Source organism: Manis pentadactyla, chromosome 6, assembly GCF_030020395.1.
Source record: "Manis pentadactyla isolate mManPen7 chromosome 6, mManPen7.hap1, whole genome shotgun sequence".
NCBI lineage: Eukaryota > Metazoa > Chordata > Mammalia > Pholidota > Manidae > Manis > Manis pentadactyla.
This window is the reverse complement of record NC_080024.1, coordinates 42,373,963-42,392,130: the sequence shown is the minus strand read 5'-3', so window position 1 is coordinate 42,392,130 and position 18,168 is coordinate 42,373,963. Positions and strand designations below refer to the sequence as shown.

Below are 18,168 nucleotides of genomic sequence, written 5' to 3'. Positions count from 1 at the left end.
ACCAACAGCATTCTTGAAAGAACTAGAACAAATAGTTCTAAAACTCATATGGAATCACAAAAGACCCCAACAGCCAAAGCAATCCTGAGAAAGAACAAAGTGGGGGTATTACATTTTCTGATTTCAAGCTCTACTTCAAACCTATATTAATCACAATGTGGTACTGGCACAAGAACATATCCATAGATCAATGGAACAGACTAGAGAGCCCAGATATAAAGCCATGCATATATGGTCAATTAATATACGATAAAGGAGCCATGAATATACAATGTGGAAAACAGCCTCTTCAATAACTTGTGTTGGGAAAACTGGACAGCTACATGTAAGAGAATGAAACTGGATTACAGCCTAACTCCAAACACAAATGTAAACTTGAAATGGATCAAAGACCTGAATGTAAGACATGAAACCATTAAACTCTTAGAAGAAAACAGGCAAAAAATCTCTTGAACATAAGTATGAGCAATTTTTTCCTGGACACATCTCCTTGGGCAAGGGAAACAAAATAAAAAATGAACAAGTGGACCACATCAAACTAAAAAGGCAGCCTATAGTATGTGAGAATATATTTGTAAATGATTCATTGAATAAGGGGTTAACATCCAAAATGTATAAAGAACTCATATGCATCAACACCAAAAAAACAAATAACCTGATTAAAAATGGGCAGAGGACCTAAAAAGACATTTATCCAAAGAAGAAATATAGATGGACAACAGGTACATGAGAAGATGCTCTATATTGCTAATCATTAGGGAAATGCAAATCAAAACCACAGTGAGATACCATCTTACCCCAGTTACCCTATCCAATCGACAAGAAATAAAAAATGCTGGTGAGGATGTGGAGAAATCAGAACCCTCCTACACTATTGGTGGGAATATCCCTTGGTGCAGCCACTGTAGAAAACAGTATGGAGGGTCCTCAAAAAACTAAAAATAGAAATACCATTTAACCCAGTAATTCCACTTCTAGGAATTTATCCAAAGAAAACAAAATCCCTGATATGGAAAGACACATGTACCCCTATGTTTATTGCAGCACTATTTACAATAGTCAAGATATGGAAGCAAACTAAATGTCCATCAATAGATGAATGGATAAAGAAGATGTGGTGCATATACACAATGGAATATTATTCAGCCATTAAAAAGAAATTCTGCAATTTGCAATAATATAGGTGGATCCAGAGGGTACTGTGCTCAGTGAAATAAGCCAGGTGGTGAAAGACAAGTACCAAATGATTTCACTTATTTGTGGAATCTAAAAACAAAGCAAAATGGAATCAACAAAACAGCAGTAGACTCATGGACACTAAAAAGTGACTATTGGTTACCATGGGGGAGGGGTTGTGGTGGGTTGTTGGGGAGGGTGAGGGAGATAAAGGGGCACAAAAATTCTGAATCACAGTATAACTTGGTCACAGGGATAGTAGTAGTACAGCATGGAGAGTATAGCAGGTGATCTTCCTATGTAAAAAAATAGTAACTGCACTAGTGGGGGTGAGGATTTAATAATGTGGGTAACTGTTGAACCACTGTATTGTATATTTGAGACCAATATAAGATTGTATATCAAAGACACTTCAATAAAAAAGAAAAGTCCTACATGATCATTCAGCAGCTGTTGGTCGTCATGAGCATCCACTTGGACAGCAGATGGGAGTGAATGCAAACAGCGCAGAACACTTAGCTTCCCACTATGCCTATTTGCTGCTCTGGTCTTGGCCTGGCTCTGGGTTCTAATTTTGATCCAGACACTATCTCTGAATCAGCCTGTAAGATATACTTGGGGCTTTGTAGTAACCTAAAAGTCTGGCCTAGGTCTTCCAAAGTTCCCAGATAAACTAGTTGGCAACAGGGCCTCTAGAAAGTCCTGGGTAAGATGTGTTTAGTTTCCAATTTGGAAAATATTTTTTTCTTGTCATTTTAGACTTTCTCCCCAGGGCACTTCAGAATTGGCAGTTCAGGGCAGTTTTCACTAAGACATTGGTCTCATCACTTTTATTTATTTTTATTTTTTTTAGTTTGATATCGTTAATGTACAATTACTTGAACAACATTAAGGTTACTAGACTCCCCCTATTATCAAGTCCCCCCCATACTCCATTACAGTCACTGTCCATCAGCATAGTAAGATGCTATAGAATCACTACTTGTCTTCTCTCTATATACTGCCTTTCCCATGTCCCCCTGCCACTACATTGTGTGTGCTAATCGTGATGCCCCTTTTCCTCCCTTATCCCTCCCTTCCCACCCATCCTCCCCAGTCCCTTTCCCTTGGTAACTGTTAGTCCATTCTTGGGTTCTGTGAGTTGGTCTCATCACTTCTGATAATTTTCACAAATCATTTAACATCACAAATACCACTAATTGCCACTTACTGGTATTGTTTTGTTCTGATGTCTTACATTTGGAAACTGGTAATTGAACTATAAGTTTCTTTAGAGTGAGGACTGGCTGTTTTTTAAGTTGTATTCCTATTGTCCACCACCATGTCTGGAGTATAACTTCTCAATAAATGTCTATGTCTAGAAAATATGCCTGAATAAATGGTTGTAAAACATATCCCAGAGTCACTATACTTATCTTTTTATTTTTATTTTTGCCTATCCTTTCTTACCTTTCTGTTTACCTCTCTTAGGCCAAAAATTTCAATGACATCTCGTGTCAAGTGTTCATACTGCTTTCCCTTAACTCTTCCTTTCTACTGCTTCCCTGAATTTTGTCCACTTAAAAACAATAGTGCTTTGTTTTTTCTCTTGGGCTTTGTCCTTCATATCTTTAGTGATTTTAAACATTGTTCATATTTCTATCTGATTCTTCTATTATCTCAAGTTCTTTTTGGTAGGTGTGCCTGCTGACCCTCGCTTATGGCTAATGGCTTCCACGTGGGTCTTGTGGCTTAGGCTTGTGAGCTCATCTTTAGTGGAGGTTTAATTGATGGGTGTTGCTTTGATTGAGGACACCTCTCTCCAGATAGGTTTTTTTTCCTTCTACTTAGCACCCTAGGGGTATCCTTGGCCTAGAGGCAATTTTTAAGCCTGTTTTTCAGCTTGAAAGTTCCTGGACTATACAGGTATTGTAAATGTAAAACCCCAAGCCACGTGAGGGAAGATTTGGGGGATGCAAATGCCCAGTGGAGACACTTTTATTCCCCCACCACTAGCCAAGGCATTGCTTTTCCAGCTGCTTGTGGGAACATTTGGCTTTTTTTCAAGCCCACCACTTCAAGAAACTTTCTTCAAGACCACTTTCAGAGTCTCTGTCCTTGAGGGTGTCTGTTCCTAGTTCTCAGTTCTCTGCCTTATCTTCTGTCCTTGAGCAACTGTTAAATCCCAAGCCCCTGGTCTACTGACTTCTTCTTGAAGTTTAAGATCATGTGCTTGGAGCTCTGGCTCTCAGTTTACTGTTCATTTCTGACCCCAGACTGTTTAATTTCTTACAAGCTCATTTAAAAGGATATTTACTATATGTTTGTCACATTTTTTCCAGAATTTCTTGGGGATTATAATGGAAAGGTTTTTAGACTACCAAGGCAACTTCTGTTCTTGCTTCCATTTTGATAAAGAAGAGAAGTTTTTGGTTGGGAGCTAGGACACCTAATTCTTTGACTTCAATTTGCTGTTTTGGGCAAAAGGCATATAACCTATCCAATGGCTTGGATTCCCTATCTTTTAAATGGTGATAATAAGGCTTAACAACACAGGTCTGCAAGTTGTGTCTCCCCTGATAGGGATGTTATGAGATTCAAGTAGTAGAATATTTGAAAAAGCATTTTGAAAAAAAACAAAAAATGAAAAGCACTCCATAATTATCAGATAGGTTTGTTTCTCCTTCTAGATACATAAAGGTATCATTGCCTAGAACCTATTTTTACTAATATTATTGCTCATATACTCTTTCCCCCAGAGCCTTCCCTTCCTTCTACCATTAAATCTCCTACCCCATTTATCTTGCTTATGGCAAAGTAGAGTAACTCTATATTTAGGCAGAGGATGAACTGCAACCTCTTGGCTGACTGCACCTGACTGGGTATGGTGATTCTTCTTGCTCTGTTACCCACCCCTCGGCTCCCATACTGTATATCACTCAAGCTCTTGGTTAGAGGCCAGCTGTTGGCTATCCTTTTTCAATAGTGGAAATGCACAATGATTTTAATTAGGTCTTAATAGCACACACATTTGTTTATACGGTTGTTCTGCTTTGGAGAACTAAAGCTGCCTGAATACAGTTCTCTGCAGTTCCTGTCTATGGCATGTCACTGAAGGAGACTATCAACTGGTACAGTTGTTTGGAACTTATAGGAAACCTTTAAATGCATACTAACAGGAAAACTGGGGCTTTACAATCATGAGTTTTTACAATATGATCTCACATAACACACCCATTTTATATTACAAAAACTTAAGTTTGAACAAGCATGTCATAAAAGGGACCACAGATTCAGTAAAGCCAGTCATATAATGACAGGCCAAGCAGATTTAGATTTTGGAGTTTTCTTGGCTTTTTATTTGAGGCCAAGTTCTCAAACAGAGCATTGACTTTGCTCCAGGTCAAATGAGTCATAATTGGGGTTGGGTTAGTCCTTGTTTAAATCCTCTTAGGTAAGGTTTAATGTTGAACCAAACCCTGGAACCAGTTCTTTTCACAGAAGAACATATAATTATATAACCTTTATCGCAAGACACAGGAGTTTTTCAGATATAGTGGGGGTTCAAAGGGAATATGAAGCTAAAGTGGAAAGTGTTTGCGGAGATATCAGTAGAACAAATAGAAATAGAAGGCATTTGTGAAAGCCTGGTCTCAGTTATTTACATAGTTCAGTGTACAAATTAATACATTTGATTCTCTCATAAGGAAACATGTTTGTGAGTACTGAATCTTTATTTTCACAGAAAGGGTGATACAGCTATAAGAGAGTTAACTATGATTATAAATCTTAACAGAATTTTCCAAGGCATACCATTATTTTATATGCAAAAATTAGATGACTGCCCTATTTCTACTTACCTGCAGTAATTACAGTGCACAGAAAACATAAACTTCCAACAAATTCAGGTCCACTTAAAAGCTAGTCCATCCCTTCATAAAACATTTACAGACTCCTAACCAATAGATGGGTTTGAAGATCAGTTTGTGTCATGTCCTCTGCCTGCCATCCGTTTTAGCTATCAGTGAGTCACGGAATACCTATAAGCCATAGTCTGAAAGAGACTGCAGAAGAGCAGAGGGCCTGAACTGTCAGGAACCAGAATACCCTTGGGCTAATCAGGGGTTGTTAGATGGATTGTATAATCAAGTGATAACAGGCATGGTGATTCAAATCAGCAGCAAATCCAGAAATCTGGAAACTAGAAAGCATGCTAGTTTTAGGAGAAACCTCCAGGGCAGCACTGCAAGCTTTACTGTTGTTAGGGAGCTGCTGATGTACTTTTGTGGAAGCGGCAGCGCACACGGACCAGTTCAGTTTGGGCAACTTATGCCGATCGCTGTGTGTGCTGCCACTCAGGGGATGAAGGGGGAGTAAGACCTGTTCTTTACCCTCTATAGGTTCTCAGTCTCTGAAGGACATTATTGCACAAGTATCCGTGCTGACGACATGCAGGGGGCACTTGGTGGGCATGGGCCTGGCCTCAGGCCTGCCTAGGGCTTTGTTTACTTATATTATCTTGAATTCTCTTATCAGTTCCCTAAGGTGGATATTATTATCTCCAGTTTACAGATGGGGAAGCAGTATTTTTCCCCCTGCATGTTATCATGCTGCCTCTCAGCACAATGTGTTAAATCCCTTGCCAAGGACTTAGACTGGAGTCTGACAGGTGAAGGTCCAGTTGTGGCTCTGCTGTAGACCTGAGGTGTTGAGGAAATTTCTTCATTTATTTGAGCCACAGTGTTTTATTTATGAAACAGAGATGCTAATATCAGCCTCAGCTCTCAGCAAGGCCTTACTCGACCACTGTAAGGACTCTCTTCCCCATCTCCCTGGTTTTGCTTCCATTACCCTGTTCTAATTTTGTCATTGCCTCTATCACCATCCGAAATGATCTCAGGTGCCACTGGTGCACGTGACTATTGTCGGCCCCCCCACTTGAATATAAGTTTCATAAGGACAAGGACTGAGCCTGTCACAGTCCCCCTTCTGTCCCCAGAATGTGTTTCCTGGCATATAATGGGCATCCAGTAAGCGAATGGGCAGCTGTCTAGGCAACAGTTAATAGGGATAGAAAGGAGACAATTACTGTACTTACGTTTAACGTCCTTGTGATAAATTCCACTATGTTCCCTTAGAAAGAAAATAAATCATTGAAAGCTTTGAACTATGCTATTAAGGTAGGTAGAAAGGTTTGATTTTTTTAACCATACCAAAGGTTTGTAATTATATTGAATTTCATCATCCAGTGCATGGTGGTCCATCATTGACCTGATCTGGGCTTCACTAAAAGGAGTAGAACAGCACATACGACATACAGACACAGAAAATGGAATGTATTGTACAAGTGGCTTTGGGAGATGCTGAGAGAAATGAATACACCAGAACTCACCTGAGTAGGTGTTCGGCCTTCACTGTCTCCCATGAGCGTTAGCGTTGGAGTGAGTGGCATGACTTACTAGGTCTACAGTAGGCATCTCACGCCACCCCCTGACTCACTGTTTATCTTTGCCGTTGTTTCAGGATTCCGAGAAGCGAACCCCGCTTCATGTGGCTGCGTTCCTGGGAGATGCAGAGATCATTGAACTCCTGATTCTGTCAGGTAAATACCAGCCGGATGTAATGTCAACTACAGATAAAAATTGAAATGACCAGCTCACTAGATTGCCTACCATAGTGAACCCGAACAAAATTTATGTTTGTGCTCATGAAAGTTTATATGGTCAGTGATCTTACCAGTAGATAAAAGACAATGCTAGAAGTTATTCTTACTGAAAAATGACTTCTCCATTAAAACTTTTCTCTTGCTTTGAAGGTAGCATTCCTGATTGTTTAACCAGGCTCAGTACTGTAGATGAATTCTCTTTTAATTTTTTTCATTGGAAAAGAAAAACCCAAACAAGAAAACTGGCTTTTTGAAGTCTACAAATATGTGTATGTACTTACATATATTTAAATTGTGCTGCAAAACAATACTACATTTGTTTATGGACACATGACTATGACTGTAATGAAATCATAAAAAACATGGAAGGGAAGGAAACATCAATTTCTAGATAGTGGTTACCTCTATTATTTTCTAGATAGAGGAGGCAGGTTGAGTGAGAGATGTTTTCATGGAAGGGTATAAAAGAGAGTAAAACTCTATAAAATATTTTATTTTTTAAAAATTGGGAGCAAAAGGGCAAACACATGTTAAATCTGGCCTTTGTGTACACTGGTCTTTGTGATATTATTCTCTCTACTTTTCAATGGATTTAAAAATGCCAGTGCTTTCATTTTTGGAAACATGTATGCTGGGTACATCTCACCAAACAAGTTTCAAAAACCTATATGTGCTTTCTCCCTTGGTGTCTGCTAGGCAAATCCCCGGAATGAATCGGAGCGCGTGTGCATGTGTTGGCGTGGATTGTATGCAGACCAGCTGGATTTCTTCCTCCTCCTCTGTATTTGGGGAGATTAAAGTTTGTTGGAAATGCCTCTGCCCACAGACTCTGCCAAAGGCCTATACTAAGGCTTTGCAGTAGTAAAGGGAAACTAGAATTCCAAAGAAAGCTATGCAAAGACAGGGGCTGGTACATTCTGCCTTACACACGTGTGCGCTGAGCCCCTGGCAGTTGCGAGGAGCTTAGGTTAGGTTTCGTGTGGCATTCCTTATGCTCTCCAGAACAGGCCTTCCTTCTGATGATTCGAAAGACGTTCCAGGGCTGTGTTCCAAACAAACATGTATTGTTTGGTGCTGGCACAGACTGCAGCTGTGAGCCAGTGCACACCTGGGTGGTGGCCCCAGGAGTAGAAATTTGACCCATGGAAAATTGTAGGCAGAAACACTGGGGGTGCAAAATAAAGAATTTTGTGGTATGGCACCTGATGGTCCCAACAGCTATACCCACCATCCAAATGTTGTATTAACTGACTGCTCAGAATCTCAGAGAAATGTTTGGTTCATGAATATGCAAATTCAAAACTTTGTCTTAGACGCCCCCCAAGCTTGGATTTTTGTTTGTTTTTCACATATTAAAGCAAAGATTTTAATTCTGCAGTGTGAAGTTGACCCACCTGTTTTCCTCAGGCATCTGGGGACTGATGATTCCTTAAGAAAGTCAGTCTTGGTTCCACATCACCTTCATGTGGGTGTGGAGCCTTTCTTACTTGGGGGCCATTCAGTGTGCCTGGAGAAATTGTTCCATAGATCTTGATCTGTACACCAGTTTGGTCTTGGAATTACTGAGCTGTTAACCTCTCTTGTATAATTTTGGGTGGCACATGCTATGGAATTTATCTTCCTCCCCTATAAAATTAGGAAGACAGGGCATGGGAGAGCACTGGGAAACTTCTCCAGAAATTTTACTGAACTGTGGAAGCTTAGACAAACTCTTGGAAACTCTTGGAATTCACATGGCTCTAATTTCATCAAAAGGTCCTTTATCCAATTTGTATATTATCTTCCTAAAGAAATATTGCAAGAGCATGATGATTTAATCTATGAGTTTACATCTGGCAGCTGACCCTTTAGAGAATCTAACCAAACTGTTTTCCAGTTTAATAATGAATGAGGTGCTGCTAATGATCCCCATGTTGGGCAAATAATTTGGCCTTGCCAGAATAGTCCATTGCAGCTGTGTTTTCCTTTGTTGTATTAACTTCCAGAGCATAGTGTAACCCAAGCCTGCTAAATTCCTGCTGCCATTATCTCTTGTTAGTCAGGGAGATGGAACCTTGCATGCTACTGAGCAGACAGGGAGGAATTCAGGCCTTGCAAATTTCCCCTTATAGCCAACCACCAGTCCAAATTCTGGCTTTATTTTCACTCCACCACCACATCTCTAGCTTCTGTTTGGGAACTAGCCGAGGCAGGATTAAGGCAGAGAGAAGGTCAGGGGCTTGCTAAATCAGTTGCCTGGAGATATATTAATGAGATCAGTGTGAACCAATCAGTGGATAAGAGTTAAGAGACTATGTTTGGAGTATAGGAAGCAGAGCACACAGAGAAATGACCTACAGTGACAATACCCTGTAGAGAAACTCTGGGGATGCACAAAGGTTAGTCGCAGGATGCAGGAAGAAAACTGGAAGTACCCACCCTCTACCATGGGGGTGCTTGTGAGGTGTAACTACTAGTTAAAAACAATAAAATCATTAGACTATATGCCACCAACGAGTGGTATTCCTGTAAAATTATTTCTTGTCAGTTTTCAAACTGTGATTACTACTCCCAGTGAAAATTGATTCTAGAGCTGGTGGCAGGTCATTCTTTCGACTCTATCATGCATAACAAATATTCATCCTTTGAGGTTGGTTTGATTTTTTTTTTTTGGGTCTGGAGAAACAGATGAATAAATCAGGCAATGTTGATTTTGGCCCCAGTGTGGTGCGATGATAAAGTCATGAACCGTTTTCTGGTGGGTGGGTAAACTGGCTCTAAAGACAAGTCCAATTGAAAAACGTTTTGAGAAATTGCCACATGCACGGAATCGTCATACATTCTTTCAAGGCCATTGCTTTGAAGGACAGTGCTCCTGGGCTGTAATAAGATTTTGTCTGTTTCTTAAAAAAAAAAATCAGTAGCAAGTAGTCTCATTAATTATAATCATATTTCATATGATCTTCCTTTAGTATTTGTTAATTTCTATAATTAAAAGCCAAACTTTGGAAAAATAAAACTTAAGAGTCAATTATTCTCTCTGGCTTGTAGGATTTTTTTCAACCACTTAGTCTACCAAAATTTTCCTTCGTTCTGCTTCTTCCTAGATGGCAAGGCTAAAGGAACAGAAATATTGCCTCTGGAAAAAATCCTTGGGTACTTTAAAAATACTTTACTCTTGATCTCTGTGAAAATCAAGTGGTAATAAGGATAAGATGAAAAACGTATTTAATTTGTCATTGGGGTTCATGCCTGTCGACTTTCAGTTGGGTCTTTGTTTCTGAAGAGTCAGTAGAGCCACACATTTTTTTTTTAATGTTGAAGCTTTAAAATGTCCTTGGGTGAAAAGCATTTGCCTTTAAATCATTAGACATGCAGACTCTGTGTCCTTCAGTGCACAAAGGCGCTTGACGCTTCTTTGAGAAAAATCAGTGATAAACATTCAACTCAAAACCATCTGACGTCCCCTTCTGACATGTAAACCAGATCCTTGGATGTGTTCGGAGGAAGAGGATGAGGAAGCCAATGGCAGGTTGACACTGATGAACTGCTGCTTGGTGGTCCCTGCTCAGATAACTCTGCTTCTGTCCTAGTCATCCTGGGGAGATGCTGTTTTCCCGGCAGCCGCCTGTTCAGTCCTCCAGAGGAGGATGATTTGGGGGGATAGAGAACTTAAACAGTGACTGTAAGAAGCCACTTCCTAGATTTCTAATTACCTTGCAATTCCTTAAGTGACCCGAAGCTGCATGGAAACAACGCTGGTGTTTGTCACATACTGGGTGTGTGTTGCTTTATGATGCCCAGCAAGCTCACGGTCGTTTTTCTTCTTGAAAAAATTTTAATATTAAAAGTCATATTTAGATCTATGTAAAACTGGAAGTTTTAAAATATATAAATAGTAGTAATAGCAATACAGTATCCATGTATAAATATAAATCATAAGCAAAAACAATAATAGAAAAATAGGGAAACTAGGCAAAGAATAGGAACCAGCAGATCTCGGAGAACGAATTGCAAATGGCCAGTAAACAAAGGTATTAGGACCGATGTCCATTCTCAGTATTAAACAGGAAAACACAAAATGTGAGACCATTTTCTTCCAGTCAGATTCACAGTATTTAAATGACTGTTAATATGAAGTATTGATGAGGATGTGGAGAAACATAGCAGTCTTCTACACTGTGAGTATATAATTTGGCGGTGCTTGGAGGGTTGAGACTACCTATTAAAACTCAAAGCGTACATGACTTATGATAACAGAAAGTCCATTTCTAATTTTCTGTCCTAGACAAATCCTTGTACATTTGCATAAGGAGCCATTTTATAGATGTTTAGAGAAATATGGGAAACAACTGAAATACCAATGGACAGGATGTGTAAAAAATATGGTGTATTTATATGTTGGAATGCATGTGGCAATTAGTAAGAATGGGTTCATACACTAAGTATCAACATAGATATGAAAAATATGTTGAGTGAGATAAGGAAATTCAGAGTGTTACAACATGGGGCATTATTTGTAAAAGCATACTTATAGCATAATTGCTATTGACTTTAAAAAATTGTGTAATATTTAAAATACACTAAAGGAATATTATACTGACCCCTCAGCTTAATTCTCTTGAAAATTTTCTGAGAGTCCACATATTTACATATGAAGGTGCAAAAGAAACTGGAAGGTGACCATCAGACCCAAAGCAGTGGTTTTCTTCAGGGAGTTGGGGGGAGAGTCCAGCACTGGGGATACTCCAGGGGACTTTGCCTAAATCTGTAATGATCCTTGTTTTTAAGGAAGAATGCACTCAAGTATTACTCATTTGATCAAATCCTAAAGCAAAATAAATCTGCTGTCATTCATTGTGACAGGGTAGTTTTCATAGCTCCAGTTCAATCTAGCTCAGTTCAGGAGACATTGCTGAATCTCTCTTTTAACCAGAAAGCATCCTTCTATTAGCAGCTATGAATTTAGGTCTGCCCTGGGCTTAGATATGCACCAGTGGCAGATGCTCACAGTCTCTACGCCTCAGTCCTTGACTTTGCTCCAGTAATAGTTAGTGAACAATTACCTAGTACTTATTGTGGGCCAGGACGTGATCTCAGGGCTTGTGTATCCTTCTAGACTGTTCAATGTTTTTACACAAATGGGCTCATACTGTCTGTCATGTTTTAGTACTTGCCTTTCCCACCTAACAACAGTTTGTGAAAATCTCTCCACATTATTAAGCATTCTTATAAAGCATCACACCCACATCATTTGACTTTACAGTAATTCATGTATCCAACTCTTTGTCTATCACCAAAGTTGTTTCCAATATTTTATGTTTACGACTAAACTTTCATAAAACATCCTTGAAGGTCAGTTTTTTTATAACTGGAAGTTGGTACTTCTTTATCCCCTTATCTTTTTTGCCCATTTCTCCACCTACTTCCTCTATAGCAATTACCAGTTTGTTTTCTATATTTATGAGTCTATTTCTTGTTTTGTTTTATTTTTTTAGATTCCATATATAAGTGAAATCATACAGTATTTGTCTTTGTGTGGGACTTATTTCACTTAGCATAATACCTTCTCGGCCCATCATGTTGTCACAAATGGCAAGATTTCATTCTTTTTTATGGCTGAGTAATATTTCATTGTATATATGAACCACCTCTTTATCCATTCATCCTCAATAGACATTAAGGCTGCTTCCATATCTTGGCTATTGTAAACTATGCAGCAATAAACATAAACCTATTAAAATTATTGCTATTGTTCAGATAAATACCCAGGAATGGAATTATTGGGTCATATGGTATTTCTACTTTTAGTTTTTTGAGGAACGTCTGTATTGTTTTTCATAGTGGCTGCGCCAATTTACATTTCAATCAACAGTGCATGAGGGTTCCCTTTTCACTATATCCTTAGTAACACTTTTATTTGTTGTATTTTTGATACTAACTATTCTGACTGGTGTGTAGTGATATCTCATTTTGGTTTTGATTTGTATTTCCCTGATGACTAGTAATGTGGAACATCTTTTCATATGTCTGTTGGCAATCTGTATGTCTTAGTTGGAAAACTGTCTCTCTTCAGTTCTTCTGCCCATTTTTATCGGATTTTTTTTATGTTGAGTTATATGAGTTCTTTATATATTTTGGATATTAACCCCTTATCAGATCTTTTGCAAACATCTTCTCCCATTTGGTAGATTGCCTTTTCCTTTTGTTGATGGTTTCCTTCGCTTTTTAGTTTGACATAGTTCCACTTGTTTATTTTTGCTTTTGTTTCCCTTGCCTGGGGAGACATATCCAGAAAAAAAAAATTAGTCCTAAAGGTTAGCCTTAACATTCACCCGTAGTTATTTTCTTTAGAAACATGTGGTAGAACATTGTAATGCACACACACACAAAGACAGCAATAGGTTGTCTGCATAAGGGAGACAGGGGAAGAGGCGAGGGAGAAGAAACAGAGGATGATGGAAGGTAAGATTTGGACATGCAATGGCAGAAGTACATGGACTCGGGCCTGGGAATGTACTACAGACATGCCATGTGCCTCCATCAGTATCCTGATGTTTGGCTGGTGAAGGAGCTACTGGTATAAGATGCTTATATTCAAAATGTGTAATAAAATTCCATTTATAGAGATAGCAATGGATTCCCTAAGATTCTAGAGCTCCCCACCTTTGGTAGGCGTCGGCTTCCATGGTCATCCCTTCCTGCGTGCTCTTACCTTGTTTCTGTTCTACAGCTGGGAGTCCACCTTTGGGATCAGTTGTAGTGATTTGTGGAGAGAGGAGAGCATGAGCCAAAAAGTAACACTGAGACGAGCAAGGAGCACATCGTTAACTTAAAAATTTCTTTTCAAATTGGACTGTACAGCTGAGGTTATCTACAAATCCAACAGCAGATATTGCTCCCATTCTCTTACACCTGGGGTGAGGCGTAAGAAAACCCTCACAGAGACTATGACCGGGCTACTTTATATGGATGGAAGTATTTTTTCTATCTAGGAGAATGACACTAACCAATAAAAAAATCATTTAAGAAAAAGCAACTTAATCCCCTCCCCCTTTTTATGAAGAAACTTAAAACTTCAAATGCTCCACCTTTCTTAAATATATTTTGTTTGTAAATATTTCAACATACAGAAAGTATGGAGAATAATATCGGTCATGTACACCAAACTTTAAGAAATCTTAACTTTTCCTCATACTGGCATCTTATCTTTTTTTTAAGGAAATAAAACATTGAAGACACAGTTGCACCCCATTTTATACTTACTTTATCTTTTTCCCCTCCCTCTGTGGAGGCAGCCGCTACCCAGAATTGGTATGTTTTCTTTAGCCATTTGTTGCTTTTATTTAATGTCTGTGTATCCATAAACACAGAATTGTTTTTGTAAATTTAAAAACTTTATATAACTGGTATTACATCATTGGTATTATTCTGCAACTTCATTTGTTCATTCAGTGTTATGTTTTGGAAGTGCATCTGTTTATAGATATGTAACTTCAATTTGCTCATTTCCATGACAGTGTGGCATTCCACTGTGCAAACATACAACAATATAAATGAGCCGTTTTCCTCTTGATCAACGTTTAGGATTCTAATTTCTTGCTGTTACAAACATGCTGCAGTGAACACCCTTGTACATGTGTGAGATTTCTCTGTGATATGTGATTGGGATGAAATTGCTGGGGGTAGGGTGCACACATTGTCAATTTTACTAGGTAGCCCCAAATTGCTTCCCAAGGAAAGGGTATACCTGTTCACACTCCCACCAGCTGTATGTAAGTCTTCCTGTTGCTCCATCCCTTTTTAACTCTTGGCATTGTCACACTTTATAATTTTCACCAATTTATGGGTGTGAAATGGAATGTTAATGTTTCTTTCATTTGCCTCTTTCTGGTGAATTTTGAGGAGAGGTATCTTTTCACATCTGTCTTGCCAGTTGGGGTTCTTCTTGAATTAGCTTTTTGGTTTATACACAGGGCATGCAAAATTTACTCTTTCAAAGCCTACGAATAATAAAATATGTATTTCTGTTCCATATTATTGTAAGTGGTGAAAGGAAAAGGTGGAAAAGAAGGCATGAAATCAAGGGGAAATATATACATATATGAAAAAAATATGAAAATGGAGAAAGAGAAAGAAGAGTGATTCTAAGATACAGAGCAGGATGGGAGAGCAGAAAGGAAATTCAGTCAGTGTTTAATTGAATGCTACATGAATGTTGGCTAGTTATGAAGTGAGACACAGTCAGTGCTCAAGAACTTAGACTTTGAAGTTAGACTGGCTGGGTTCAGATCTAGCATTTCCTAGCTGAGTACCTGCAGTGCATTACTTCTCATGGCCTTAGTTCCTTCGTCTGTAAAATTGACATAATAATAGTATCTCCCTATTAAATGGACTAATACACATACATTAGTGTACAGAGTAAGTGCTCAGGTTGTGTTGGCAATTTTAACACCATTCTAAGCAATTGCACAGCCATAATAATAGAATCATAGCTCTTTAGAACTGAAAGGAACTCTCAAACAAATGAGTAGCCAAGCCTGGGCTCTACCACTTAGCATGCACATCAGCACTCCCAGGATGGTAACCACAAACCAGTTGTGCCTATTGAGTATTTGAAGTGTGCCCAGTTTCAATGGAGATATGCTGAAAATATAAAATACACATTAGACTTAAAACTTCAGCATAAGTAAAAAGAATGTAAATGATCTCATTAATAATTTTTAAAACATTTACATGATAATTTGAGTATACTGAATTAAAGAAAACATATTACTAAAACTAATTTTACTTATTTTTTTGTGCCGTTTTTAAGGTGGCTACTAGAAAACTTAAAATTATGCATTTGGCTCAAATTGTATTTCCACTGAGCAGCACTGATGTTGGGGCTCTGAGTCTGAACTGATCTGGTCCCCAAAGCCAGTACACATGTGATACATATAGCATCCCTTCCTACAAATATACCAAGAGAAGGAGTGACTGACGTGATGAAAGGAACAGCATGCAGATGCCAGGTGCAAATTCAGCCGTAGACGCAAAGTGGTGTTCTCCGTCTCAGACGACTGATTTGACTTGATGACATGGACTTACTTAAAAATGAACAGGGCAGTCAGAAGGGATACCTGGAAGCAGCCATCCTTACCATTAGGAGTGAGACTTGATGCTAGCCCTCCAGGACTGTGTGATGTCTGGGTGATGGTTGTGACATGAGTACCAAAGAAACAGCCTAGGAACAAATAACACATATGCTTTTGACTCACTAGAGAGAATTTAAAGTTTGTCTTCTGATATGCACGTATAAAGATATTGTGGTAAAATATGCATACTAATGACAAAGAGTGAGTAATTTTAAAAGGACTGAACTGCTTCCAGAATGTTGGGAAAGGAAATACTGGGATCTGAAGGGTGAAATGCTTTTTGTGTCTAAACCAGAAAGGTAGGCTTTGTAACGATCATTTGGTGCTCTCTGAAACTAAGACTTAGGAGAAGAAATCTAAAATTCATTTGTGGCATTGGCAATTTTGTTTTAAAATTCAGTTTTTTCTTTTCTTGATTACATCTGGGTTTCCTCTTCTCCAGCATTCTCTAGCACTTAAGTCTCTCAATCTTAAAAAGATATTTCTTTGTGCAAACTCTGAGTGATGGTTCTTTGTGTTTGTAAATCTGTATCTTTGACTCCCCCTTCCTTTCCTATACTTCTCACTTTCTAGAAAATCTGAGTTGAAGATTTGGAGGTGAATGAGACATAAGAGGGGATTTGAAAATGAGAACTGCTATTATTTTTTTAGTGCTTTGCAGTTTACAAAAGCACCTTCAAATTCAAATGATTCTTCCAACCACCTGGTGAAGTGGGCAGAGAAGTATTTATTCTGTTGTCATTTTAGCCTCACTTTAGAACTTAGTGGTCACTGGGTCAGTAAGTGCTGAAACAGAACTCAGATCTGTCTCTTTTGATCGTGAATCTCACTGGCCTTCCAGGACCTCATTCATTTCACTCCAGAGCATTTAGCCCAGGACTTCCTGCTTCTGGGGAGGGTGATACCCACTGCCTTTGATACTTAGCATGCCCAAACTGATTTTCTTTAGTCCTGACTTATGTAAGGGGCTTGAAGCTTCTCTAGTAAATTGCCTGGATGGAGCTAGTAGAATTAGGATTCAAATAATTTTAAGCTTGAAAAAACTAAGCAACAATTTATCACTGGTTCTCTACCTTGACAGCATATTACATTAACCTTGGTTCCTGGGAAGGCTATAAAAAATACTTGTGACTGGTTGCATCTCAAACCAAGAAAATCAGAATGGGGCAAAAGAGATATTCTGTCTCTCTTTGTTTTAGGGGTTATTATGTTCTGTTTTCTAGAATATATGTTTTTTTGTTACAAGGAAAAAAGCATTGTATTGTAAACTCAAATTATAAAATAATATGTATGAATCTGTGCTGATATAAATCTTGGTTGAATCTTGGATGAATTGGTGAAATACTTGGATGTAAGTATTCTTTTATATAGGAATACTCATCTATTAGTAAAGAATAACTCCAAGTAATTCTCCCATACAGAAGAATTCCAAATAACTCATATATATATATAAACACCTTCAAGGAGTAGAGCAGAACTTCCTCCTTTTGAAGTAAGGGCTTAACATAGTAAATTCCCTTCAAACAATACAGTACAGAAAGTGGGGGGAGTAACTTTACAGTGAAAAAATCTGACAAACACTGTTTCAGCCAGATGATCAAGGTAAACATCCACAGTGATCATTATGTTAACAGTATCACACACTTGATATGCTGTGATGAATATGGCACTTTGTGATATTCCCCCAAGAATACAGAACCTCAGTATCTTAGTCTATTTAGGTTGTTACGATGTAATACCATAGACTGGATTGCTTTTAAGCAACAGAAATTTATTTCTGCTAGTTCTGGTGACTGGAAAATCCAAGATCATGGCACTGGCAGATTTAGTGTGTGGGGAGAACCCACTTTCTGGTTTACAAATGGCCATTTTTCCACAGTGTCGCTGCATGGCAGAGTAGGTGAGGTATGTCTCTGGGGTGTCTTTTACAAGGGCGCTGATCCTGTTCTTGCCTCGTGACCTCCTCTCCCAAAGGCCCCACTTCCAAGACCATCACACTGGGGAGAAAGTTTCATCACATGAATTTGGTGAGGGTGGGGAGGCACAAATGTTTAGTCTACTGTAAGTCTAATCATGAAAGAAACATCAAGCAAATCCCACTTGAGAGACATTGTATAAAATAGCTAAACAGTATTCCTCAACATTGTCAAGATCATGAAAAACAAGGAAGGACTGAGAAACCATCACAGCCAAAATAGAAAAGGGATTTTTGGTAAAAACTAAGGAAATCTA

The 18,168-nt window shown here is 38.6% G+C and overlaps 1 protein-coding gene across 6 annotated transcripts in view; it reads left to right on the top strand.

Annotated features, from left to right (window-relative positions):
• The window catches only part of ANKRD44 (ankyrin repeat domain 44), a 287,374-nt gene that overhangs the window by 144,953 nt on the left and 124,253 nt on the right, over positions 1 to 18,168 (top strand). For all 6 annotated transcript variants that reach the window (XM_036880524.2, XM_036880522.2, XM_036880523.2 and 3 more), the window contains exon 3: positions 6,679 to 6,757. In XM_036880524.2, the coding sequence (XP_036736419.2) occupies positions 6,679 to 6,757 (79 nt within the window). The remainder of the gene's footprint in view (positions 1 to 6,678; positions 6,758 to 18,168) is intronic.